This window comes from Bubalus kerabau, chromosome 18 (genome assembly GCF_029407905.1).
Source record: "Bubalus kerabau isolate K-KA32 ecotype Philippines breed swamp buffalo chromosome 18, PCC_UOA_SB_1v2, whole genome shotgun sequence".
Lineage (NCBI taxonomy): Eukaryota > Metazoa > Chordata > Mammalia > Artiodactyla > Bovidae > Bubalus > Bubalus kerabau.
The window spans coordinates 73,680,904-73,708,245 of NC_073641.1; the positions used below are offsets into that span (position 1 = coordinate 73,680,904).

The 27,342-nt window shown below is 51.7% G+C and overlaps 1 protein-coding gene across 1 annotated transcript; it reads right to left on the reverse strand.

Annotated features, from left to right (window-relative positions):
• Nucleotides 1-26,796, reverse strand: EXOC3 (exocyst complex component 3). The gene is made up of 13 exons (XM_055554678.1): nucleotides 26,730-26,796; nucleotides 25,430-25,632; nucleotides 22,779-22,998; nucleotides 13,228-13,909; nucleotides 10,079-10,196; nucleotides 9,678-9,803; nucleotides 7,169-7,269; nucleotides 5,264-5,374; nucleotides 5,026-5,176; nucleotides 3,852-3,974; nucleotides 1,766-1,927; nucleotides 1,427-1,554; nucleotides 1-1,088 (listed from the first exon to the last, which is right to left on the reverse strand). Exons 2-13 carry the CDS (start codon nucleotides 25,571-25,573, stop codon nucleotides 917-919), a joined length of 2,238 nt encoding a protein of 745 aa, XP_055410653.1. The 5' UTR covers nucleotides 25,574-25,632; nucleotides 26,730-26,796; the 3' UTR covers nucleotides 1-916.
• Between the last annotated feature and the right edge of the window lie 546 nt (nucleotides 26,797-27,342).

Sequence of the window (27,342 nt, forward strand, 5' to 3'; positions counted from 1 at the left end):
TTAAGTGGAAAAACAAATGTATTTTCATTATCACGAGGCGCAATAACTAATGACTGGTAACACTCAACTTCACTAATTCAGAAACCATGCACGACTGAATCCTAGACTCTCAGTCTGGTCAAGCAGGAGCTGGACTGGACTGACGTGCTAGCAGACAGCAGCTGGCAGGAAGCCTGGGAGACAGCCATGCCTCTCCTGTGCCAGGATCGGCTGTGAGAACCGCCTCTCACGTCTCCATCTAGGCTGCGACTCCTCCAAAGAGAGTCTTCCCACCAGGATCGGCTGTGAGAACCGCCTCTCATGTCTCCAAGGTTGTATGTAACTCCTCCAAGAAGAGAGCCCTCCACGTGAATTTTCTGCCTCTCGTGAGCAAACAGCACGGCATGCACTCTGGTTCTAGATGGGTGAGGAAGGACGGGGCCCTCAGAGCAGCCCAGCACCCACACACTGTCTGCTAGGAGGAGAAGGGGCGAATGCCGGAGCCATCCTGCAGCCACCTTGGAGTGTGTCCGCCAGGAGCCGCGTCCAGCCAGGTGGCGCCGGGTCAAGACTTCGCCCAGGGCTCCCTGCTCCTCAGGTGCAGGTCTGTAATTCGCTTGGTGTAAAGGGTAACTCGCGGGCGCTCCTGGCATCGTCCACCTGCCTGTGGGTTCACCCACCACACCCACCGCATCACCGGCTGGCAGGTCTGCTCCAGGGGAGGCCTGACCTTGAGCTCAGGCATCTGAAACCTGAAAGCGGCTTCTGGGCGGGTCTGCAAGGTCATCACCGGTGAGGTGGTGGCAGGAAGCTGTCAGTCCCTGACAGCAGTTCAGCGTTTTTATCGAGCAACAGTTTGGAAGTGTGCACACAGGGCGGGGGGTGGGGAGGGGAGTGCTTTCTGACGCGCAGCCATCTGAGGCCGGGGTCACAACGGCTACTTGAGGAGCTTGGCCACGTTGAGGCTGGGAACCACGATATCCTTGAAAATGGGCACGTAGTCGGGGCTGGCCTGGGCCGGGCCCTGCTCCAGTGTCTCGATGATGGTCTGCTTCATGTCCCGGCTGGCGTCTCCCCGCATGGCCAGCAGTGCCCCGATGTGGTCGTCCCTGGGGGCGAGGGGGCATCGGGGTGCAGCTGCAGGGGAGCCCCTCCCTCCCTCCCCCACTAGCCCGGAGGAGGGCCCAGAGACAGCACAGGATGAGCATTCAGAAACCTGTTTGCTTGGCTACCTTCTCCCTGGCACACCATGCCAGGGACACCCGGCACCATGACTCGAGAGTCTCACTATCAACTCGGAAGCATGCTCTGCCCACGTCGCCATCTGCAGGCCTCAGGGTCCTCACAGAAGCCCAGAGCTGCCACACTCCCCCCACCGCGGGGGCTCCCACCTAACACCTGGGACCCTCCCCCTCCCCAGCGACTTCCGGGGAGACTCTGCTGGTACCTGATGTCTGGGTACTTGCTGACCAGAGTCGAGACCTCCAGGTAGAGCAGAGAAGGGTCCGTGAGCTTGATGACCTCTGCGACCGCGACGATGGTGTCACAGCAGCTGTCCATCTCCTCTCCAAAGCCCTGCGGGACAGCAGGGCGCTGAGCGGCACACTACCCGGGGCTCAGCCCCGCGCCCACCTCTTTCAGAGCAACCCCTCAGGACTTGCTCCCCAGAGAGGGCTCAAGAAGGGGTAGGGGGGCAGCCTGAGCCCTCTGACGGACGGGGACACTAAGTGCCCAGCCCCCGCCCCCAGGCCAGGCAGGTGCCAGCAGGAAGAGGCAGTGCACTCACGGAAGCCAGCTTGCGGAAGAGGAAGCGCAGCTGCTCGGCCTCGCGCACCATGCGCTCCGCGCCGTCCTTGCGCTCCTCGGCGCTGCGGAAGGAGATGCGCTTCTGCATGACGGCCCGCAGGTACTCCTGCACCGCGCGCCGGTGCGCCTCGGCGATCATCCGCTGCGGATGGGGCGCGGTCAGCCTTCCCGTCTCAGTGACACGATTCAGTGTCTACAAACTGAGCTTTTCTGAGGCTTTCTTACAAACTCTAATTTAGCAGGGCAGCAAGTTCACCGTGTTTCACGTCTGGGAAAAGGGCAGGCGCAGCAGCCACGGGGCCATAGCCAGAAGCTGGCTCCGCTGGGCGCCCTGCGGCTCAGACCTGTCCTAGAATAAAGAGCCCGCGGGGGCGCCTGCCTGCAGCCTCGCCGGACATGTTCTGGGCACAAACCAGCGCTGTGGGGTTAAGGTAGTGGGCGGCAGCTGGGCCTGCCTGACTGAGACCCCTTCAGGGGTTCGCGGGCCACCTGGAGGGCACTGGGGCTGGTCTCCTCGCCCTGCCGGGCTTGCACACACCTCTGAGTGTCTCAGCTCAGGGGGAGTGTGGAGCTGATGGGAGGACTGGGCTCCGGCCAGGCCCCTGCTCGGCCCCTCCCACATCACACCCGTGCTCAGAGAGCTCCTCAACACTGGTCTCTGCAGACAGCACGATTCTGGAGCATTTTGGAGAAGGCCGTGGTTCTCCCCAGAGCCCACCCTCGGTGACAGACAGACCCCAGGCAGTCACCTGTGAACATGTGAGCACAAAAGTGCTGACACGACACACATCATTAGGGCCCCGAGACACTAGAAGCCCCTTCTAGCAGGGAAGCCAGGAAGCTCCTTCCCGCACTGAACCGAGGGGGACCCCAAGGGCTCCAAACAAGACAAACTGAGATGGCACCCAGCAACTCAGGGACCCAGGTGAAGCCAGGCTCTCAGCAGAGCAGACAATCCCACAGAAGAGGGCGAACCACAAGCCCAGGCTGAGCACGTTACACATCATCGTCAGATCAAAGCACAGAAGGTTCAAAAAAACAAAAGGTGGAACCAAAAACTCTACAAGCAACAAGAAATTCAAAACTGAAAGAAATGGTCCCACCTCTAACCACCAGAAGCTCCCGACACTGGACCATCAGGGACTCCCCTCGAAGTCTGGTGGTTACGACTCCTCGCACCCAGCACAGGGCCCTGGGTTAGATTCCTGCTCGGGGAACTAAGATCCCACATGCTGCAGCTAAACACAGGCGACTATCGAGTCCGCACACTCGAGAGCCCTCGAGCCGCAGTGAAGGCCCAGGGCAGCCTAAACAAACAAAAAAATAAAAACCCAAAACACCAGGTTCTCCCTGCATTACTCTGATGGCAGAGTTAGAATTTAAACTTTCAAGGGGCAAAGATGCCCCTTCCTAGGGGTCCCAACCAGGGCAGCAAGACGAGAGGATACAAAGACACGAGGACCAGACAGGAATCTGCAGGGTGACGCTGCTCACAAATGCAACAAGCGTTTCCAAGGAGCCCTGAGGGGACCTGGAGACCCACCTCTGAGTGTCTGGGCCTGAGTTCCCTGTATTGAAGCACTCATGCTTCCGTAAGGCAGAAACAGAAACCCTGATTTTAAAGCAACAATGGCAAAAACCACCCCACGCCCTGACGATTATCCCTGAGCTTCCCCAGCGGCTGCCTGACACCTGAATGGGGATGGGGGCGTCTCACGGGGCCCGGAGGGACTGGTGAGCCCTGTGCTGAGCGCGGCCCGCCGGGCCCAGAGCACAGACGTGCAGCGGGCACTGCCACTCCCCGGCCTCTCATCAGAGCCGTGGCCGGTGCCCCACCCTCGCTCGGCCCCTCCGCCATGGGGCTCTGGGCCTGCAGCTGTGTGGTGTGCCCACGGGCAGCATGGTGGACGCCCCGTCCCCTCCACGCCCTCCACCTTCAGACACCAGTGTCTCCAACCTGCCTGGGGCACAAAACCACCCCTGAATTCTCACCCTGAGAACTAATGACACCAGATTCTACAGGAGATGCCTGGAGGCTGAGACCACATGGGGCCCCATGCTCTTACCTTTCTATATGGCTTCTTAATTTTGGCAAAATCATTGAAATAGTCTTCCACAGTGACACAGATGATGTCTACAGCGTTTGACCCTAACAGCCACTTCTTTGTCATCAGTTCATTGAGATGTTGCTGGAAGCAGAAACCACAGAAAACATCCTCGTGCCGGCCCATCATGGGGAGCGGGGAGGGGGGAGCCAGGAGTCCATCTTCGCACGCCTGCCTGAGGCTGTGATCATGACCGCCACACTCGTGCAGAAACTGCACACACACACACACACACTTTACCCACACGAGACTGACACTACACCTGATGGAGGCATCTGTGCATGAATGTTTCACCTGCACTGACTACATCTATTTATCGTGTGCATGCTCTGTAACTTATGCACTCAACTATGATGGACATTTAAAGTGTCTCATTTTTCAATTACAAAGAAGAATGCGGTGAATCTGTACGTTTCTGCAGGTGAAATTCCCAAAACCAGAACTGCTCAGTCAAAAGGTAGCAAACTACAACCCTCATGACTGCTGCCTCCAACACATACCAACTGCCCCCCAAACCGCACCAATTCACAGTGCTGCAAAGAATACAAGAGTCTCTTTTTTTCCTCAAGCCCTATCACTGTGTGGTAGAAATGTTCTTAATCCATGCCATCCCGTAAGCAACACAAACACCGCTTTAATCTGCTTTTCTTAGAAGATCGGTAAGACTGGGCATTCTGTCTCCTACTCAGGACATAAGATTACTCCCTTTCCTGTGAAATATTACTCATGTCCTTTGTCTGTTTCTCTACTGTCTTTTTAAACAGTTCGTTTGTTTTCTAACCATTTTTGAGACAGACATCATGAAATATCCCGCCCATAACCCCAGGAGCTCCTCCCTGCAGGACCCAAAACATCATGCCTCTGCTTTTCAGCATATCCTTGTTCCTGCCATCCCTGAATAACGTGAGCCATTTCCCTGTTTCTAAGGAAACTCACTTGCTCGTCACACTCCACGCCTCTGAGGTGACCTGCCTGGGCCTCACTCCTGACTGTGCGCTGTGCTCGGCTCAGTCCAGAACTCGCCAGTGAACACCACCAGCTCCCACCCCGAAACTGACGGGACACTTCCTGGAAGCGTGTCTATGTGACACCGTGTCGGGAGGGCCCAGCGCAGGGCGGGGGAGAGGGCGCCCACCTCCAGGTCCAGGAAGACTTCCTCCAGCAGGCTGCCGCAGCCCTCTTTAGCAATGGCATCCAAAACCCCATCCATGCTCGGCTGGCTCAGAGACACGCCTTCTTCCGCCTCGTGCTTCAGATACTTCCTTTTTAAACTGACTATGGACTCTCTGCAGGAGACAGGGTGCCGTGAGGCGCCCGCCTGCCCGCCGCCCGCGCCCGCGCCCGCCCGCCGGCCGGCCTGCCCCGCGGCTCACTTGAAGGTCTGGCAGTTGTTGACTGCAGCCACCAGGTACTGCACGTAGCAGTGCGGGTGCTGCCGGTCCCGGAGGTGCTCGTCCCTGTACAGCTGCACCGCCTCCTTGTACCTGCGGGACCGGGCGGTCAGCACGGCCTGGCTGGCACCATGCCCAGCGGACAGGCCCACCACTGGCACCTCAGCGGGGGCTCAGACTGAAAGGCTGCGAGGCGGGGGGGCGACCTATGCCAACAGCAGCTCATCAATTAAAACAGAGTATTATAAATTTCATATCAGGCCTTGAAATATGACTCCATATTCTGCTTATACAAATATTCTGAAACATTTTTAACTGGGAAAGTATTATTTTATCTGACATTTAACTCGCCTAGAAACTCATACAGTAGTGTTGGGAATATGATCAAATGTTAGATAAAACATCCTTTTCTGAAACTTTCCCCAAAGAAGTCAAAAGTAAAAATACATAAGACTTTAAGATGTCAAGAGCAGAAACTGAAACGGCCGCACACTTCACTTCTGAACGTTTTCTGGAGATTCTCAGACAGACACAGAAGCAGAAGAACACAGCACACCTGCGTATCTGTGTATGTTTTCAGAGGATCTTTAGAAAGGAGCAAACTGAGAACTGGTGACTAAAGGGGAGTAATTAAGCATTAACTCCACTGTTTTGCCCAAAGCATGGCTCAGTTAACCATACAGCTGAGGCTGACGAGGAGAATGTCAGCTTCACAGAAGAATCCCAACAAGACGCCCTGCTCAAGGGACGACTCTTGCGGGTGGAGGCCCACGGGGACTCCGTGCAGGGCCGGGCTGTCAGCACCTGGGCCACCGGGGCAGGAGTGCGGAGAACGCCTGCTGCATTCCGGCCCAGCAGTGAGGAGACACAGAAGGGCCTCGGCCTTTAGAGTCAGTGTCTGGTCCGGGGCAGACGGCAGGCTGAGGCCCGGTGGGAGAGCCCTGGGCGCTGGACAGGAGGGCGTGTGGTCTCTACGGGCCAGGGGCCTGGGGGCAGGCCGTCCACGGACCTGGCCTGGATATACAACTGTGTGAGCAGGGAGGTCCAACACCAGTGGGGACCCCAAACGCAGCGCGGTGCCGCGGGGGGGCCAGCAGCCACTCGTGGCTGTCGTGTGCAAGTCAATGGCACTGAGGTCAAGGCAGGCAAGCAGGTGAGCCATGCCACAGGGTCTGGCGTCCAGTCAAGCACGGCTGACCCCTGAACAATGTGGGTTTGAACCGCACAGGTTCGTGGTCACGTGCATTTTTTCAGTCACCATGCCCGCTGCCCAATGGGAACCGAGGCTGGCTGAAGCTGCAGACTCAGGACAACGGGCAGGACAGCCGCTTGGGAGGTGCTCTGTGGACCTGCAGCTGCAGCCGCCCTCCAGGGCCCGGATCTTGCTCCGAGTCAACCGTACTTCAGCACAACGGGGGGAGAGGGTGGCTTTAAACAGGCAGCTCTGACGCTGGACAGTGGGCGAAGAGGCTCTTGTGTCACTCTGCTTCTGTGTCTGAAAACCTCCTTCATGAACAGTTCAGAGGTGAGGTACTGGTCTTTGAGTACCTTCCTTCCTTCTGAGGGAAGGTGGCCTCCCCAGCCCCCTCAGAAAATCGGACACCAGGAAGGCAGCCTGGAGGAGGCCCCCGCTCCACCCTGGCAGGAGCTCCACCCCCCTCCCCCTACTCAGGCCCCCCCCACACCCGGGACCCCAGGGGTGCACCCGCACAAAAGGCAGATAGTAAGACAGGGTGTGAGTTCTAAATAGCAGGAGCAGCTGACTATGATGAGTCCAGCCTTAAATTCTTTTTAATACTAGCTAGACTAAAATCAACACAGTTTAGCTTTTCATTTAAAAAAAAAAAAAATACACTTTATAATTAGCGCACTGGTAAGAATACATACCTACTTAAGAAAGAATTCATTTGCTGAAGACACAAAACTAGTACCTTTGTTTTCAAATCTTCACTTATCTGAGCAGCAACTTGAAGGTTCTGCTCGAACATCTAAAAATTGGAGAACTTATGAACTTTGATGTAAAGTCACGAAGATACAAGTTTCCCATATCAGTCCCCCAGAAGTTAACTGATAGTTAGGACAATTGAAATTCAGAGAAAAAAATGAAGCCACTTGAAAAATAACAAATTCAACAAACACACAAAACTTTCTCAGCAGGTTGAAAAAAAAAAAAAAACCCAGTGAACCATTTCCTGATCACCTACAGACAGGCTGACCTCCCCCAGGGGAAACACACGTTCTCACGGGAGATGGGGGCTGGGGTAGCTGAGGTCACATGAGGACCGGTCCCGGCACGCGGGTTCCTTAGAAGAACTGGGAGAATACACCCTGGAGCGGGGGTGCCAGATGAGGACAGGTGGGGAAAGACTAGAAGGCAGAGCCTGCCCCCGTCATCACAGGACATCAGTCTCCAAATAAGGAGAGGGTGGGCCCAACATGCCCGGGACCAGCTTCGTGTTTCAGCAGGAGAGTGTGTGAACATGGCCAGCAACTTCTGAAAGGAGACTGGACAGGCCAGGAGGAGGCAGGCAAGCACACTTGAGGACACAGCAGGCGTCAAAAACCAGACTGCCCCTAAGAGCGCATGATTACCCTGAAAACCCACAGGACTCCCCCAAAGTACACTGCATTAGACTCGCCTAGGCAGTGTTTATGAAGACAAGCCTCGGCCAGCTACCTCAGGAAGTAAGCGCCAGACACATAATGTAATTACTGGGTTGGCCACAACACCCGTCGTTTTTTCCGTAAGATGGCTCTAGTAGCACTCAGTTGTCTTTAGTTTCATTCAAACAATTCTGTTAGACGGTATCCAGACAGCTTCGTATCAGCGTGCGTTTTTCAAAAATTGGTGAATTTTTGTGAAGCCATTTTAACATTGAAAATGGAAGAAAAAAGTAATTTTTTGGCATATTATGTTTTACTACTTCAAAAGAAGTAAAAACACAACTGAAAGGCAGAAAGGTTCATGCAGATGTATGGCAAAGGTGCTGTGACTGACCAAAAGGGAAGCGGTTCGCAAAGCTTCGTGCTGGAGATGGCTCGCTCCACAGCGGGGCCAGGCCAGCTGAAGTTAACAGCAATCATATCGAGACATTAATTGCAAACAGTCAATGTTCTACCACATGGGAGACAGCCAACATACTCAAAATAGCCAACTCAAGTGCTGAAAATCATTTGCACCAGACTGGTTATGCTCATCACTTTGATGTTTGGGTGCCATGTAATTTAAATGAAAAAAACCTTCCTAACTATATACCACATACTATGTAACAAAAACGTTTCATTGTTAAAACAAATTGTGACAGATGGTGAAAAGTGGATCCTATACAATAATATGCAACAGCTGAGATCCTGTGGCAAGCAAAATGAACCACCACCAACCATACCAAAGGCCAGTCTTCATCCAAAGAAGGCAATGTTGTGTATATGGTGGGACTGAAATGGAGTCTTCTATTATGAGCTCCTTCTGGAAACCAAACAATTCCAACAAGTACTGCTCCCAATTAGACCAACTGAAAGCAGCACTCGATGAAAAGCGTCTGGAATTAGTCAACAGAAAATGCATAATCTTCCATCAGCACAACATAAACCCGCATGTTTCTCTGATGACCAGGAAAAAGCGTTACAGCCTAGATGGGAAGTTCTGATTCATCTGCTGTGTTCACCAGACAACGCACCTTCAGACTGCCATTTATCTCAGTATGTATAAAATTCTTTTAGTGGAAACAATTTCAGTTCTCTGGAAGACTATAAAAGGAACTGGAACAGCTCTGTGCTCAAAAAGACAAAAACTTTTGGGAAGATGGGATTATGAAGTTGCCTGGATATATGACAGAAGGCAGTAGAACAGTGAATTTGTTGATTAATAAAGTTCTTGGTGAAAATGAAAAATGTGTCTTTTATTTAAAAGTTGAAGCACTTTTTGGCCAACCCAATAGCTTCTAGTTTGAAATAAAAAACCACTAGGAACACAGAAAATGTAAGGTTTTGCGACCATGGGCAAAACTACTTGGCAAGCCTGACCCCTGGCTCTCCAGCTCTGGAGAGAAAAAGGCTCTCCCTGAGGTCAGCGCGCAACTATGTATGTGTGAAGCCCCTCAAGGCCCCATGAGGGGTGGGGGGTGGTATGTGTGTGTCTGTGTGTGCACGAGGCCCCACGAGGGGTGGGGGGGTAGTGTGTGTGTGTGTGTGTGTGTTTGTGAGAGGCCCCTAGAGGCCCCACGGGGTGGGGGAGTGGTGTGGTGTGTGTGTGTGTGAGAGGCCCTTAGAGGCCCCACGGGGGGTTGGAGGTGGTGTGTGGGGGGGTGTGTGTGTGCGTGTGTGTGGCCCCTAGAAGGCCCATGGTGGGGTGGAGGGTGTGTCTGTGTGTGTGTGTGAGAGGCCCGCGGCTACGCACCTGGAACACGATGGCGGGCAGCGTCGTCTGATAGTAGCCGTCCTGGTCGGCCTCGGGCTCCGTCTCCTTCATCCAGTCCTTCTTGTCCGTCTCCAGGGCCTTCCGCAACCAGGCAATGATGTTGGACTGAGCCGCAGGGAGGACAGAGCCGGCCATGGAGTCAGCCTGCCTGCGGCCCCTCTCCCTGGGCCCCGAGGGCTCGGGAGGCACCGCGACCCGCCCGCCCGCCCTTCCCGCTCCTGGCTCAGCACTGGAGGCGGGCAGGCCCCCTGCGCATCCAGGCGGCTGGTCTCAGCCCAGGGGACAGGCAGGTCCATCCTCCAGCGGAGCAGGTTCCGACCAGTCCAGAAGGGGCCGCCTTCCCTCCACCCCGGCTCCGTGTGGGACCAACCGTGACTCACGGTCAGAGTGGACATGTAGGTGTCCAGCAGCGCGGAGACCACGTCTGCAGAGAGCAAAGGCTCCAGGAGGGCCACATCCACCTCGGGGGCCAGCTCTGCATTCCCCATCATTTCCACGCTGCAGCAAAGGGGGGAAAAACAGACAGACTGACCACCAGGGAGGCGGGAGAGACAGACAGACGGACTACCAGGGAGGCAGGAGAGACAGACCTACAGACGGACTACCAGGAAGGCGGGAGAGACAGACAGACTGACCACCAGGGAGGCAGGAGAGACAGACAGACGGACTGACCACCAGGGAGGCAGGAGGATGAGACAGACAGACTACCACAAAGGCAGGAGAGACAGACATACAGACGGACTACCAGGGAGGCAGGAGAGACAGACAGACTACCAGGAAGACAGGAGAGACAGATCTACAGACGGACTACCAGGAAGGCGGGAGAGACAGATAGACTGACCACCAGGGAGACAGGAGGATGAGACAGACAGACTGACTACCACGAAGGCAGGAGAGACAGACATACAGATGGACTACCAGGAAGGCAGGAGAGACAGACAGACTGACCACTAGGGAGGCGGGAGAGACAGACAGACGGACTGACCACCAGGGAGGCGGGAGAGACAGACAGACGGACTGACCACCAGGGAGGCGGGAGAGACAGACAGACGGACTGACCACCAGGGAGGCGGGAAGACCAGACAGACTGCAGACTGACTACCAGGGAGGCGGAAGGACCAGACAGACAGACTGACTGAGTACCAGGGAGGCAGGAGGATGAGACAGACTGATCACCAGGGAGGCGGGAACCCCTCGGCAGGGCTGCTCCCAGGCCGGGGCTCGCTCAGCTCCAGGACTGGAGAGAGGCAGCCCCCTCCTGCCGCCCCAGCTGCCCGGAGGCTGGAGGGGAGGTCCGTCTGCCCCTCATGGCACCCTGGGGACGCACAGGGCTCAGCAGGCAGGAGGCCCTAGGAGCCGGGGAACGAGCCCTGGGTTTAGACGCGAGGCGTGGGTACTAACCCTGATGCTCCTGCGAGAGGACGGGGCCCAGAGTGGGCACCACCTGACGTTTGCACCCGGCCCGCGGGGCCCAGGAGGCCAGAATGCAGACTGGTGGACTGAGTGCTGGGAAAGAGCTTTCACAAAAAAACATTACAGTGAGGTAGGAGGCTGGGTTCCCAGAAGGCCGGGGCTGACTGCTCCGATGACTCCTTAAGCACAGGTCCAGAGACAGCCCCAGATATTAACAGCATCCCACACCCGTAAGGAACCCCAGGTCTTCCTGCGTGAAAAAGTACCTCGTGACATTCTGCAAACAACCAAAGACCATTTACAGTCTAGACTATTTCTGCCCCAAGAACCTTAATTCTGCACGAACATGTTTCTAGTGTGGCAACAGCCCAATGTTTCCCTTGAGAAAGTCCAACACAGCAGAACATGATGAGCAACAGGAGGCTGTCAAGGAACCGCCACTGACAAGACAGTGCTGACCATGCGGTGGGCGAGAGACAGATGAAGCCTGAACCACGCAGCCATGCAAGTGCACGCTCCGCAGTCTGGGGGCTCGAGCACGACGGGAGCCCAGACCCCAGACTCAAGTCTGGCTCCCCACCGGATGGCCGACTGACCCTGGGCACAGTTCCCCCAGGCCTCAGGGTGAAGGGGACGGTGAGAGGCCTTCCGCGGGGGTGACCCAGGGGGCCTGTGCGCTGGGGATGGCTGTGGCGGGCGGCCAGCACACAGGGAGCTCGGAGGCCCCAGCCCCGCCCAGCCGCTGCCAGTACGTTAGCCACAACCAACAGACGTTTTCTCTCTCTTCACGTTTTCCTGTACTGAAACGTACACACGTACACGTTCCTTACTCTAAGTGGTTACCAAACAACAAAACGCAAACCAAAGAAATCCCCAAACCAGGCTTCCATGGTGGTTAAGAATCTCCCTCGCAATGTAGGGGACACTGGTTCAACCCCTGATCTGGGAAGATGCCACATGCCGTGGAACAACTAAGTCTGCACGCCACAGCTGCTGAAGCCTGCACCCCTAGACTGCATGCTCCACAACAGCAGGAGCCCCCACGGTGAGAAGCCCGCGCACCAGACTCAAGAGGAGCCCCACCCGCTGCACCTGGAGAAAGCGCATACACAACAAAGACCCAGCACAGTCAAATAAGCAAATAAACAAAAGCAATTAAAATTTAATTTAAAACTAAATTTTAATTAATGAAATCAAAATTTATCAATTAAAAAAATACTTAAAAAAAATCCCCAAACCTTACTACTAAAACAAGAGATGCAATTTCTACACATTAGCGACAAGACAGGCTAGGATAAACTGTGCTTCCCTCTCACTGCTGCTGCTGCTGCTAAGTCGCTTCAGTCATGTCCGACTCTGTGCGACCCCATAGAGGGCAGCCCACCAGGCTCCCCCGTCCCTGGGATTCTCCAGGCAAGAACACTGGAGTGGGTTGCCGTTTCCTCCTCCAATGCATGAAAGTGAAAAGTGAAAGTGAAGGCGCTCAGTCGTGTCTAACTCTTAGCGACCCCATGGACCGTGGCCCACCAGGCTCCTCCGTCCATGGGATTTTCCAGGCAAGAGGACTGGAGTGGGGTGCCATAGCCTTCTCTGTCCCTCTCACTAGCTAACCTTAAAGACTCTGAGAACACCCTGCCACCGCCTTGTTCTTCAAGTCCAACCTCAAAATGCTGCTGGCACACAGCGGCTCACGGCCCCTCATGGGACAAAGCCTCAGGCCGAAGAGCAAAAGGGTGGCTGATGCTCTGCGCACCAGGGGAGAAGAAACCAGACTTGGGCTGTCGGAAGCCCGTGAGAGCGACTGGGGCCCCTTCAGCACGCGACTGTGCAGGTCATGGAGCCTCTGGGTTAGATGGCCAACACCTCCTGCTCCTGGGGTCACTGTGGGGCACACACAATGCTGAGCTGTTCCCCACTGTCCAGGCACAGGAGCCCCTCAAGCACAGGAGCCTTTGCACGACCCAACCCCAGGTCACAGGCAACCCAGGAAGGAGATGCGTCCACCAGAGGCAATGCCTGTGGGTGCCAGGTGCCCGCCCTGGGTCGAGGACCCAGCAGCTGTGCAGACTGCCAGCAGCCTACAAACAGGAGATGTCAGGTGTGAAGGGGGCATTACCTGGTATAAGTGTTCAAAACCCAGGTCAGCAGGCTGACGATCTCGTTTGCTTCCAGGTCTTCTGCCGCGAGGTCCTGCATGCGCGCGCTCAGGGCCTGGTGGTAGGTGTGCAGCAGGCTCCGGAAGATCTCGTAGTGCGGCGGGAAGCACTGCGCCAGCAGGTTCTTGGCGACGATGAGGTCGTCTAGCACGTACTTCCGTATGATCTCCAGGTGGCGCACGAGCCACATCCTGTCTGACTCCCTGGTGTCCGCCTGCGTGCCCTCGATCCTGGTGGTCACTGTTCTGTCCAGGATGGTGAACATCTTCTCCTTCCAGTTCTTGGGTCTCCCGGGAGGCACGAAACCAGTTTGCTTTTTCCGGTCAAGTATGCGCCGGTCAATCTTCTCTTCCCTTTCGATGATCCTGACGACAGAGACGAGCAAGGTGGGGTCGCGGCGCACGGTGACCAGCGACCTCTGCAGCACCATCCACAGCTGCTTGGCCAACTCGTCAGACAGCCCCTGCGTGCTCCCGAAGTAGCTGTGGATGAGCGTCATGTCACGTGTGTTCCCGCTGTCCATGCGGTACTGCTCGTACATCAGCCCGTCCCGGGAGCACTCCAGGTCCATCAGCTTCCGGTGGGCCTGCAGCAGCTCCCCGTGCTCTATGAGGTCCTGCGTCTCCCTCACAATCTCGGGCACTGGGGGGAAGGCAAAGATGGCACCGTGAAACACCAACGTGGAGCAGCTTGGGGTGCCAGGACGGCGGCAGACAAGGGCAGCCAGGAACCTGCTCCCACTGGACAACCAGCACACGCACAGGACTTGGGTGAGGGGCCACACACTGCAGGGCTGTGGAGGCCACTGAAGGCTCACACCTTCCAGGGAAAAGCATGAACAGTATATCAGCTCTCAGCACAGTACACACGTAGAAACTGACTGCAAATGACCAGGAGAGGCACAGGCTCAGAAAGACCTGAGAAGACTTTAAGTTTACATGCCAGCCTGGTCCTCAAAAGAGACGCAGCCTAAGAAGTGGAAACAGCAAAAATGATAATAAAATCGGCATACCCTGGCAAAGAGGAACATCTGACTCCAGAGCTACATGTTAATTAGATTCAAATGTCCACTGCTCAACAGCAGCACAAGGCAAACAAGGATGGGAGCAGAGAAGAGAGATTCAAAGAAAAAAAAAAACAGAAACCATCCCTGAGAAGGACTAGACAGTGGACAAGACAAGGACTCTAAGATGAGCGCTTCAACATGCTCAAAGAACTACAGGCAAACGTGGACAAAAGCGTAACTGAATGGAAAATTTACTTCAGATTCTCAAAACAGATTTGAGTGAGCAGAAGAACGAATCAGCAAACTTGAAGACAGGACAAAGAAAATTATCAATCATGAGGCTAAAAAGGAAAAAAAACTAGAGAAGAGAGGACAGAGCCTCAAGGGCTTGTGTTTCTCCACTGGGCTGACCGAGGGCACATGTGGGAGCCGAGGCGGCGGCAAGGGCGGGCACACCTGCCTCCCAGGGGCCGCGCGCCCACCAGCTGAAGGTCTGCAGTGACCCTGCATCAGGCAGGCGTACTGGCACCACTTTCCCAACATCACTTGCTCACTTCATGTCTCTGTGTCACATTTTATTCTTTTATTACCTTAAAACATCTCACATTTACAGGACATTCCATCTGAGAGCAGAACACGCTCTCCTCTCACAGCACACAGAACGCTCTCCGGGATAGGTCACGTGTGCCGGCGAAGCCCCTGCATTCACACCCACTCTCTGTGACCCTATGGCCCGTAGCCCGCCAGGGTCCTCCGTCCATGGGATTCTCCAGGCAAGAACACTGGAGTGGGTTGCCATGCCCTCCTCCAGGGCATCTTCCCGACCCAGGGGTCAAACCCACGCCTCTTAAGCCTTCTGCACTGGTAGGCAGGTTCACCACTCGTGCCACCCAGTGGGTCATGAATCAAGCCCTCGTAAACCTAAGAAAACTGAAATAGTACCAAGTATCTTTTCTGATCAGAAGGTTATAGATTAGAAATAAATTACAGAAAAAAACTGCAAAAAACATAAACACATGGTGGCTAAACACCAGGTTTCTAAATAACTAAGAATCACTGAGGAAACTGAAAAATACACAGAAACAAATAATGACAAAGACACAACAACCCAAACCGAAGGGACGCAGCAAAAGCAGTTCTAAGAGGGAAGCTTGTAGTGATTCAACCCTACCTCAAGAATCAAGAGAAGTCTTAAACAAACAACCTAACCTCACACCTAAAGCAACTGGAGAAAGAATAAACAAAACCCAAAGTTACCAGAGAAAAGAAATTATAAAAATCAAAATAGTAAATGAAATGAAGAAAATAATAGCAAAACGCAATGAAACTAAAAGCTAGTTCTTTGAGAAGACAAACAAAATTGATACACCTTTAGCCAGGCTCATCAAGGAAAAAAGGGAAAGGATTCAGATAAAAGAATCAGAAGTGAAAATGGAGAAATTATTAAAACAACTGACGCTGCAGAAAACAAAGATCATGAGAGACTACTGTCACCAACTCTACGTCAATAAAACGCACAATCTAGACGTGAACAAACACTTAGAAAGCATAACCTTCTAAGACTGAGCCAAGAAGAAGTAGATAATATAAACAGACCAGTCACAAGTGATGAAATTGAAACTATAAGTAAAAATCGTTCAACAAACAGAAGTCCAGAACCAGATAGCCTCTCAGGCAAATTCTACCAAACATTTAGAGAAGAGCTAACACTCATCCTTCTCAAACCCTTCCATAAAATTGCAGAGGGAGGAACACTTTCAAATTCATTCTATGAAGCCACCATCACCCTGATACCAAAACCAAAGTTTAACAAAAAAAATTACAGACCAATATCACTGATAAACATAGATGCAAAAATCCTCAACAAAATACTAGCTAACAGAATCCCACAATGCATTAGAAGCATCATACACCATGACCAAGTTGGAGTTATCTCCGGGATGCAAAGATTCTTCAATATATGCAAATCAATTAATGTCATGCGCCATATTAACAAATTAAAGAACAAAATTCGTATGATCCTCTCAATAGATGCAGAAGAAGGTTCTGCCAAAATTCAAAACCCATTTAAGATAAAAATTCTCCAGAAGGCAGGCAAAGAGGGAACCTACCTCAACACAGTAAAGGCACATACAACAACCCACAGCAACCATCATTCTCAAAGGTGGAAAAACTGAAAGCATTTCCTCTGGGAACAAGACAAGGGTGCACACTCTCACCACTATTATTCAACACAATTTTTGAAGTCCTAGACAGGGCAACCAGAGAAGAAAAAGAAATAAAAAGAATCCAAATTGGAAAAGAAGATGTAAAACCGTCACTGTCTGCAGATGACATAATACTACTATATTCATAGAAAATCCTAAAGATGCCATCAATTAGAACTAATCAATGAATTTGGTAAAGTTGCAGGATACAAAAGTAATAAACAGAAATCTCTTGAATTATTAAGGAAACAATCCCATTTATCATTTTATCCAAAGAACAAAATACACACAAATAAACCAATCCAACGAGACAAAAAGAAATGCAACAAGGCAAAGTGGCTGTCTGAGGAGGCCTTACAAATAGCTGAGATACGAAGAGAAGTAAAAGGCAAAGGAGAAAAGGAAAGATACACCCAATGGAATGCAGAGTTCCAAATAACCAGGAGACAGAAGAAAGCCTTAAGTGAACAATGCAAAAAAAAATAGAAGAAAATAGAATGGGATTTAGTGATCTCTTCAAGGAAACTGGAGATACCAAGGGAACACTTCATGCAAAGATAGGCACTATAAAGGAGAGAAACAGTAAGCACCTACAGAAGCAAACAGGATTAAAAAGATGTGGCAAGAATACAAAGAACTGTACAAAAAAGATCTTAATGACCTGACAACAATGATGGTGTGGTCACTCACCTAGAGCCCAGACATCCTGGAATGCGAAGTCAAATGGGCCTTAGGAAGCATCACTACAAACAATGCTAGTGGAGGTGATGGAATTCCAGCTGAGCTACTGCAAATCCTAAAAGATGATGCTGTTAAAGTGCTGCCCTCCATATGTCAACAAATTTGGAAAACTCAGCAGTGCCCACAGGACTGGAAAAGGTCAGTTTTCATTCCAATTCTAAAGGGCAATGCCAAAGAATGTTCAAAATACCAAATAATTGCACTCATTTCACATGCTAGTAAAATAATGCTCAAAATCCTTCAAGCTAGGCTTCAGTAGTACGTAAACCAAGAACTTCCAGATGTTCAAGCTGGATTTAGAAAAGGCAGAGGAACCAGAGATCAAATTGCCAACATCTGTTGGATCATAGAGAAAGCAAGAGAATTCCAAAAGAACATCTACTTCTTCACTGACTATGCCAAAGCCTTTGACTGTGGAGCACAAGAAACTGTGGAAAATCCTTCAAGAAATGGAAATACCAGAACTCCTTACCTGTCTCCTGAGAAACCAGTGTGCAGGTCATGAAACAACAGTTAGAACTGGACCTGGAACATCAGACTAGTTCAAAATAGTTCAAAATTGGGAAAGGAGTACATCAAGGCTGCATATTGTCACCCTGCTTATTTAACTTCTATGCAGAGTACATCATGCAAAATGCCAGTCTGGATGAAGCACAAGCTGCAATCAAGATTGCCAGGAGAAGTATCAATAACCTCAGATATGCAGATGACACCACCCTTATTGTAGAAAGTGAAAAGGGACTGAGAAGCCTCTTGATGAAAGTGAAAGAGGAGAGAGAAAAAGCTGGCTTAAAACTCAACATTCAAAAAACTAAGTTCATGGCACCTGGTCCCATCACTTCATGGCAAATAGATGGGCAAACAGTGGAAACAGTGACAGATTTTATTTTTCTGGGCTCCAAACTCAAGGCAGATGGTGACTGCAGCCACAAAATAAAAAGACATTTGCTCCTTGGAAGAAAACCTATAACAAACCTAAACAGCGTATTAAAAAGCAGAGACATCACTTTGCCAACAAAGGTCCGTATAGTCAAAGCTGTGGTTTTCCAGAAGTCACGTGTATGGATGTGAGGGCTGGGCCATAAAAAAGGCTGACACCAGAGAGCTGAGGCTTTCGAACTGTACTGGAAAAGACTCCTGAGCACCCCCTGGAGTGCAGGGGGGCTTTCCTGCTGGCTCAGATGGTAAAGAAAGGTTCAATCCCTGGGCCAGGAAGATCCTCTGGAGGAGGAAATGGCAACCCATTCCAGTATTCTTGCCTGGGAAATTCCATGGACAGAGGAGCCTGGCGGGCTACAGTCCACGGGGGTCACAAAAAGTTGAACAAGACTGAGTGACTAGTCATGGTGGGTGGACTGCAAGGAGATTAAACAAGTCAATTCTAAAGGAAATCAACTCAGACTATTCACTGGAAGGATTGATGCTAAAGCTCCAATACTTTGGCCACCTGATAGGAAGAGCCAACTCACTGGAAAAGACCCCGATTCTAGGAAAACCTGAGGGCAGGAGGAGAAGGGGGTGACAGAGGAGAAGACGACTGGATAGCATCACTGACTCAATGGACATGAGTTTGAGCAAACTCCAGGAGATAGTGAAGGACAGGTAAGTCTGGCGTGCTCCAATCCAGGGGTGGAAAGAGTCGGACATCACTTAGCAACTGAACAAGAGTGACAATAAGGAGACAAACGATCTATACACAGAAAACTGTTAAGACAGTGAGGAAAGACATCAAAGACGACACAAACAGACGTAGAGATACACCATGTTCCTGGATAGGAAGAATCGATACTGTGAAAATGACTATATTACCTAGAGCAATGTACAGATTCAATGCAGTCCCTATCAAATTACCTGGCATTTTTCACAGAATTAGAACAAAAAATTGTACAGTCTTTATGCAAACACAATAGTGGTACAGAACCCACCTGCCAATGCAGGTTAAATGTAAGAGACACGGGTTCAATCTCTGGGCCTGGAAGACAGAAATTACAGCTATATTGGCAAATTACAGCTATAAACACTTACATTAAAAAGGAACAAAGATTTCATATCAACAACCTAACTTCACAACCTAAGGAACCAGAAAAAGAATAAGGTAAACCTTCACCTATAACGGAAAAGAATATGAAAAAGAACAGAATATACATACATATATGTGTGTAACTAAACCACTCTGCTGTATACCAGAAACTAACACAACACTGTAAGTCAACTATACGTAGTTTTTTTAAAATATTCTCCCAATCCCAAAGAAAGGCAACGCCACAGAATGTTCAAACTACCACACAATTGCACTCACCTCACATGCTAGCAAAGTAATGCTCAGAATTCTCTAAGCCACACCTCAACAGTATGTGAACCGAGAACTTCCCGATGTTCAAGCTAGATTTAGAAAAGGCAGAGGAACCATAGATCAAATTGCCAACATCTGCTGGATCACTGAAAATGCAAGAGAGTTCCAGAAAAACATCTACTACTGCTTTATTGACTATGCCAGAGCCTTTGACTGTGTGGATCACAAGAAACGATAGAAAATTCTGAAAGAGATGGGAATACCAGATCACCTGACCTGCCTCCTGAGAAATCTGTATGCAGGTCAGGAAGCAACAGTTAGAACTGGACATGGAACAACAGACTGGTTCCAAATCGGGAAAGGAGTATGTCAAGGCTGTATATTGTCACCCTGCTTATTTAACTTATATGCAGAGTACATCATGCAAAATGTCAGACTGGATGAAGCAGAAGCTGGAATCAAGATTTCCGGGAGAAATATCAATAACCTCAGATACGCAGATGACACCACACTTATGGCAGAAAGCAAAAAAGAACTAAAGACCCTCTTGATGAAAGTTAAAGAGAGTGAAAAAGTTGGCTTAAAACCCAACATTCAAAAAACAGAGATCTTGGCATCTGGTCCCATCACTTCATGGCAAATAGATGGGGAAACAATGAAAATAGTGACAGACCTTATTTTCTTGGGCTCCAAAATCACTGCAGATGGTGACTGTAGCCATGAAATTAAAAGACACTTGCTCCTTGGAAGAAAAGCTATGACCAACCTAGACAACATATTAAAAAGCAGAGATGTTATTTTGCCAACAAAGGTCCCTCTAGTCAAGGCTATGGTTTTTCCAGTGGTCAGGTATGGATGTGACAGTTGGACCATGAACAAAGCTGAGCTTTTTTTTCTGGGCATCAATGAATTGATGCTTTTGAACTGTGGTTTTGGAGAAGACTCTCAAGAATCCCTTTGAATGCAAGGAGATCAAAGCAGTCAAGCCAAAAGGAAATCAGTCCTGAATATTCACTGGAAGGACTTATGCGAAAGCTGAAACTCCTGATGCAAAGAACTAACTCACTGGAAAAGACCTTGATGCTGGAAAAGATTGAAGGCAGGAGGAGAAGAGAACGACAGAGGATGAGATGGTTGGATGGCATCACTGACTGGATGGACATGAGTTTGAGCAAACTCCGGGAGTTGGTGATGGACAGGGAGGCCTGGAATGCTGCAATCCATGGGGGTCTCAAAGAGTCAGACGCGACTGAAGTGAACTGAAAGGAAAGAAAGCTAAACCTAAAGCTGTCAACATAAATGAAGTAAGACTAGAGCAGAGATAAACAGAAAATTGAAACACAAAACAGAAAAATCAAGAAAACCAAAGGTAGTTCTTCGAAAAGATTAACAACTGACAAACCCTACCCAGATGAACTAAGGAAAAAAGAAGACTCAGGTACTAAACAGATAGAGCGAGGAGACTACTGCCAACTCTGCAGGAAAAAAGGGTTAGAAGAGAGCACTGTGAGCAAACGCAACCCAGCTGGGTAACCAGATGAAGTGCACGTCCCGAGAAACACAAAACCTAAACCACCAAGAAATAGAAAGTCTTAAACAACCAGTAAGCGGCTTGGCGGAGGGGCCATGGGGAGTATCATTAACAGCTGCAGACTTTCAGGTTTTTCTTTCAGTTTTACTGAGACATAATTCACACACAGCTCTGTGCAGAGTTCCAGTTTTCAAGGTGAAGACAGTCCCTGAGATGGACTGTCATGACGCCTTCACAACGATATGAAAGTACCTTGTCTACAACTGTTCACTTAAACGTGATCAAGACGATAGATTTTATATTGTGCATATTTTATAGTTTTTAAGAGTGGAAAAGAACAAACAGGCTTTGTTCATAATACTACAGAATTACAGGCAATGATAAAAGTCTGAAGGGAGACAAACAAACACAACATTTTCTCAGTAAAAACACGCTCCTAACAAAAATGACGTCTACATCACAGCCTCGCTTTTCATCAAAAGAACATTATTCTCAACCTCTATGGCTGAACTGGTCGTTTCTTGATCACTTGGGTTATGTGGATCCAAATGCCATGTGGATGAAAGGTAACTTTTTCGTCTTCTGGTGTTCATTTTACAAAACCAGAAGAAAATGACAGTCAACAAGAAATTATAAGATGGAAATCAACTAAGTAGGCTCTAAACGTCATGAAGGAGATCCTGGCAGGGGGGCCGGTCCGATTCCAGGCTGCCAAAGGTCACCAGGAGGGACTGCTGTCAGGGGCCAGCGCAGCAGGCGGTGCTGGGCCACCCACGGGGGCAGAGCAGGGCCCCAGTTGTCAGGCCCAGGGTGACGAGAACGCACAGAGGGATGGCCGAGTACGCAACAACGCTGCCACCAGACACACGCACCCAGAGGAACAGGGCCACCCGTGCCGTGGTTCACAGCGGTGGGCGGAGGGCAAGAACCGCACCGGGTTACACGCAGGCGCCAAGCAGCATGAACACGCGGAGACCAGACACCACAGGAGGGACGGGAAGGGGCCAGGCCACCCTGAGGCTTCTGGCCGGGGTGCTGACGGCTGTGACAAAGGCGCCGGAGGGACGCGGGGGGGGACACGGGGAGGGACGCGGGGGGGGAATGCGGGGAGGGACGCGGGGGGAGACGCGGGGAGGGACGCGCTCCCGGGGGCAGAGCACGAGGAGGCTGGCCAGACACAACAGAGCCCCTGCCCTGGTGACGGCTGACACGGGGCCCAACCGGGCTACAGAGCACTCTTCTTCATGCCAATGAGGTACTGGGACAGGATTCTGAAAGGGCTACTTCTATCCCCGCCACCCCCTTGCCACCCCGATCGGGCCCAAGGATTCCTGCAGGCCCGACCTCCATCGGGGCTGGGTCTAGGGCGTGCCCACCCCCAGCCTCCGGCCTGTGCACAGGCCTCCTGTCTGGGAGCTGCTGCTCAGGGATCTCTCCCGCGCCTGGCAGGGTCCCGCGTGCCACACGGCGGCGGAGGGAGAGCGTGCATCTCTCCCCGTGCACACGTGTTCAGCTCTCCATCTGTCCCTTGGTCCCCACAGACTCAGAACCACACTCTACCAGCCCTCATCTACTCAGCAGACCACCCATCCACGTTCAAACAAGACCCTAACCGTGCAGGCCGAACCACACCTCTCACCCACTCTGGGGGGCCCACAAAACATGTCGCCCCAGGACAGCTGAAACCCCCCGCAACACAAGCAGGCCGAGGACACACGTCCGCCGGCGGCTACCTGAGAAGATGTTCTTCAGGTTCTCCACGGCGGCAGCGAGCTGGCTGTGTCGCACGACCGCGTCCTTCACATCCTTGAGGCTCTCGATGGTGTTGATGCTCTGCCTCCAGTCCTTGCTGACATCCGCCAGGGACTGCTGGATGTCCTTGACGTCATTTAGCGCATTATGGAGCTGGCTCAGGCCCGTGCGCACGCCGTCCAACTGTGACTGGATTGCAGCCTAGGGAAGACACCGGGGGTGAGCAGAGCCAGGCCGGACCTGGAGGCTCAGAGAGTAGAAGACAGGCGCTGCAGTAACAGAGACAGTCAATAAGCAGAACAGTAATGCTTTTAAGCTTTGTCGAGAAAACCTCCCAACACTCCTCATGCAGCCCTTGGTCTGAAAATGCTAGACTCCACTGTGGGAATGCCCTGGGTCCCATGGCCCCCCTTAAATGGTCTCCTAGGACTCTGCACACCATCTCGCAGGCATCCTCAGCTTCCTAACAGGCCTGATCTCAATAGAGAAACAGTCAGGACTCGTCATTAACTTAAGTGGAGAGGGCGTTTCTGCCACTCAGCCAGAACCAGACTTCACCCTAGGATGGCGGGCCCCAGACACAGAGCTGGCCCATCTGATGTTCAGACTCACTCTGAGAGCCCATGGAAGTGCTGCCCAGGGAGCCGCACAGTCAGTCAGAAGGGAGAGAGCATGCAGGAGCAGCAGCAGGTGGATGGGAATAGGAAGGGAACGACAGGGCAGCACAATGGAAGTCAGGAACACCTTTCACCCATAAATCGTAAGTAGCGCTTAAAAATAACTAATGATTTCAACAGACCACACAACTGTTAGTTAATCCATGAGTTTCCAGAAGAGATTAAAATTCTGGATAAGAATGCAGCAGGTCTAAACTATGTTTTTAAATTGATATGAAACTGTTTCAAGTTAGTCCAACAGGTCTTTGGCTGCTTTGCTGTTGCAAATGAATGACCCACATCCTGTCTCGTCAAACCTGCCATAACCTGGGCACCAATGTTTTCAACTGGACAGGCAACTTCACTACCGTTATCAGTGCAAGAATTCAGTTCAGTTCAGTTCAGTCGCTCAGTCGTGTCCGACTCTTTGCAACCCCATGAATCGCAGCACACCAAGCCTCCCTAACCATCACCAATTCCCAGAGTTCACCCAAACCCATGACCATCGAGTCAGTGATGCCATCCAACCACCTTATCCTCTGTCGTCCCTTTCTCCTCCTGCCCTCAATCTTCCCCAGCATCAGAGTCTTTTCCAATGAGTCAGTTCTTCCATCAGGTGGCCGAAGGATTGGAGTTTCAGCTTCAACAACAGTCCTTCCAATGAACACCCAGGACTGATCTCCTTTAGGATGGACTGGTTGGATCTCCTTGCAGTCCAAGGGACTCTCAAGAGTCTTCTCCAACACCACAGTTCAAAAGCATCAATTCATCAGTGCTCAGCTTTCTTCACAGTCCAACTCTCACATCCATACATGACTACTGGAAAAACCATAGCCTTGACAGACCTTTGTTGACAAAGTAATGTTTCTGCTTTTTAACATACTATCTAGGTTGGTCATAATTTTTCTTCCAAGGAGTAAGCGTCTTTTAATTTCATGGCTGCAGTCACCATCTGCAGTGATGGAGCCCAGAAAAATAAAGTCAGCCGCTGTTTTCCCATCTATTTGCCATGAAGTGATGGGACTGGATGCCATGATCTTAGTTTTCTGAATGTTGAACTTTAAGCCAACTTTTTCACTCTCCTTTTTCACTTTCATCAAGAAGCTCTTTAATTCTTCACTTTCTGCCATAAGGGTGGTGTCATCTGCATATCTGAGGTCATTGATATTTCTCCTGGAAATCTTGATTCCAGCTTGTGCTTCATCCAGCCCAGCGTTTCTCATGCTGTACTCTGCATATAAGTTAAATAAGCAGGGTAACACTATACAGCCTTGATGTACTCCTTTTCCTATTTGGAACCAGTCTGCTGTTCCGTGTCCATGCGAGAATTAATCTTCCTCAAACGCACTCTCTTAAATCCTCAAGACTGTTGTGCTGCCAGTCAGCAGGCCGTGGTCTTAACATTTTTATAACTATACCAGGCATGCATTGTTTTAATAAAACCCAATTTCTCCATGTGAATTAAGTTGAAAGCCAATCCAAATCATAAAAGACTGACTTTCTTTCTTGCCTCACTTTCACACACACTAATAAATGTGTAGCGCTCTCTTCCTTCCTGCCCACAAGGCCAACAGAATGCCTGGTACACAGTCAGCGCACTACAACGTGTGCTAGAAGAACCCAAACAAAATGCTCTCTGGACATACTCGGTGGAAGAGCATTTGCTAAAGAAGAAAAACCGTTATTCTGCTAGTGTTTTTTAAAAAGGTAAATGGACACTTCGGGATGCTTAAAGGGGTTGTTCCTTTGGTGTTTTCAACATCCCCCTGTCTAGTTTGTCAATCTACTAACTGGCAATATATTATTGGAAAAAATGTGCTAAATCAAGGTAATGTTCATGTCTGCCTTCTTCCACATCCTCATAATGTCCAATTTGGCAAAATTATAACTTTGTTAAATGAACTTGAACCTCAAGATAAAAGGCCCTGTCCCGCTGGGGAGTGCAGCAGGCGCTGGTGGCCACTGTGACCTCGTACCTTTAATCTGGCCTCCACAGAGGCCTTCTTCCGGGCCTCTCTTCTGCGATACTGCTCCACTTTGTCCAGCTGGTCAGGGCGCTGCAGCATTCCAGCAACCCTCTGGACCGCAGTTGCGACAGCCTCCCGGTCAGTTTCCTTCATGGTTACAAAGCAGGGAGGATCTCTTCACCTGTCATACCAGAGGCGTCCCGTGTCCACAGCTAGATGGGGAACAGGGAGGCGGGATGTGTTAGAAAGGTAGAAATGTTAGTGACAAAACTTACCCCCTCGACCAACAGTCAGCTGTCCACGGCAGAGCTATAAGAAGAGCATCTGAGAGCATTAACCCAGTAAACTGAAATCAGAACTAGGATTATGAACTCCTCGATAAGAAATACAAACTTTCAGAAGTCAATTTTACCGTCAAGTGGAGCAGGGGCAATTACAGGCACAAGATATTAGCACATAGAGGAAGCCAGATTACTCACATCAGACGTCAGTCTCCAGGGCACTTCCCTCCCCTAGACAGGTCCCCTTTCCCATTTCCAGAGCCTTTACACCGGCCCTGAACTCCCTGGAGGGGCGGCTGTGCCAGGAAGCCCCGGTGAAGATGCGGAGGCACAGGGCCAGTACACACCTCACCATCCCCGCGAAAGTTTCAGCACCCACCCTACGATTCCCCTCAAAAATCACTACCTGTAGAGCCTCAAATCCCACGTCTTACTATTCAACAGCCTGAGTAAACAGGTGAGCGGGCAAACGACGCTCTCCTCAGGACAACGCACTCCTGCCTTCGTGCCGGCTCCACCAACATCCGACCCGGGGAGCTCGGGAGCGTCCGGCAAAGAAGAGAGCGGACATCTGCCGTTAGCCGCCCGTTTCTACTCATGTTTGCCGTGCACCAATCCAGGACGCTCCCCATTCCCTCCGCAAACGCTCTCGGAGCAATACCCAAGTCCCCGCAGACCCAGAGGGGCGGGACCCGAGTGCCTCTGGCGCCCTCACGGTCCTGGGCTGGGGCGCCGTGTCTCCTCGCCCCATTTCCGGGCCCTGGGCTGCGCCGGGGCCGAGGCGCCAGGGGCGGCCGCGGGTCTCCCAGCCGCCGCCCGCGCGCTCAGGTCCGCACCGGCTCCCTCCTCCTGGCCTGGCGCGGCGTCGGCCCCGTCACGGACGCGAGCCTCTCGACGGGACTCAGAAGCCCCCGGGGCCCCCCGGCCGCCTGCACCGCCACCTGGGCGCGCCTGCATAAGCCGGGGAAAGGGACGGCGGGCGGGGACCGCGACCGCCGCCCAGGCGCCACAGCTCGCCGCAGCCTCACCTCGCGGGTCGCCGCCGCCGCCTCCGCCGCCCGGAAGTGAGCGCTCCGCTGGCACTTCCGCTTCCGGCCCCGAGACTGGGAGGGCGGGGCCTGGCGGTTCGGACGTGGGGCGCGGGGCGCGCGGGCTCAGTGACCCTGAAGGCCGGCTGCAGATGGGGCCACGGCACCTAGAGCGGGGCTGCGGCGCGCACACACGTAAACACACACACATAAACACACACACAGACACTGCACACACATAGACAGACACATAAACACACAACAGACACCCCAGACACATATCACATATAGACATGCCACACACTACACAGCGACACACCACACACAGAGACACATAAACACACAACAGACACCACACAGATATACATATCACATGTAGACATGCCACACACTCCACACATAAATGCCGACCCCGCACCACATGCACACACCACACACACACACAGACTTCCATACCCACACGTACACCATAGACACCACACACGCTTGAGTACACAGACCCAGGTCAGTATCTGTGTGCAAACGCCTGGGCTCACAGAGGCAGGGGCAGGAAAGAGGAGGTGTGTGAGCCCCCTACCTGTGGCCATGCCAACCAGAACCTACAGTCAGCTGA

Bases quoted from the DNA above. Each gene is read 5' to 3' on its own strand.
- EXOC3 (XM_055554678.1), bottom strand. From the start codon at position 25,573: ATGAAGGAAACTGACCGGGAGGCTGTCGCAACTGCGGTCCAGAGGGTT. The intron at 5,177-5,263 runs GTGAGCCGCGGG...TGTCTCCTGCAG, and splicing joins AACAACTGCCAGACCTTCAA to AGAGTCCATAGTCAGTTTAA. The intron at 1,928-3,851 runs GTAAGAGCATGG...CCCCATCCGCAG, and splicing joins TTAAGAAGCCATATAGAAAG to CGGATGATCGCCGAGGCGCA.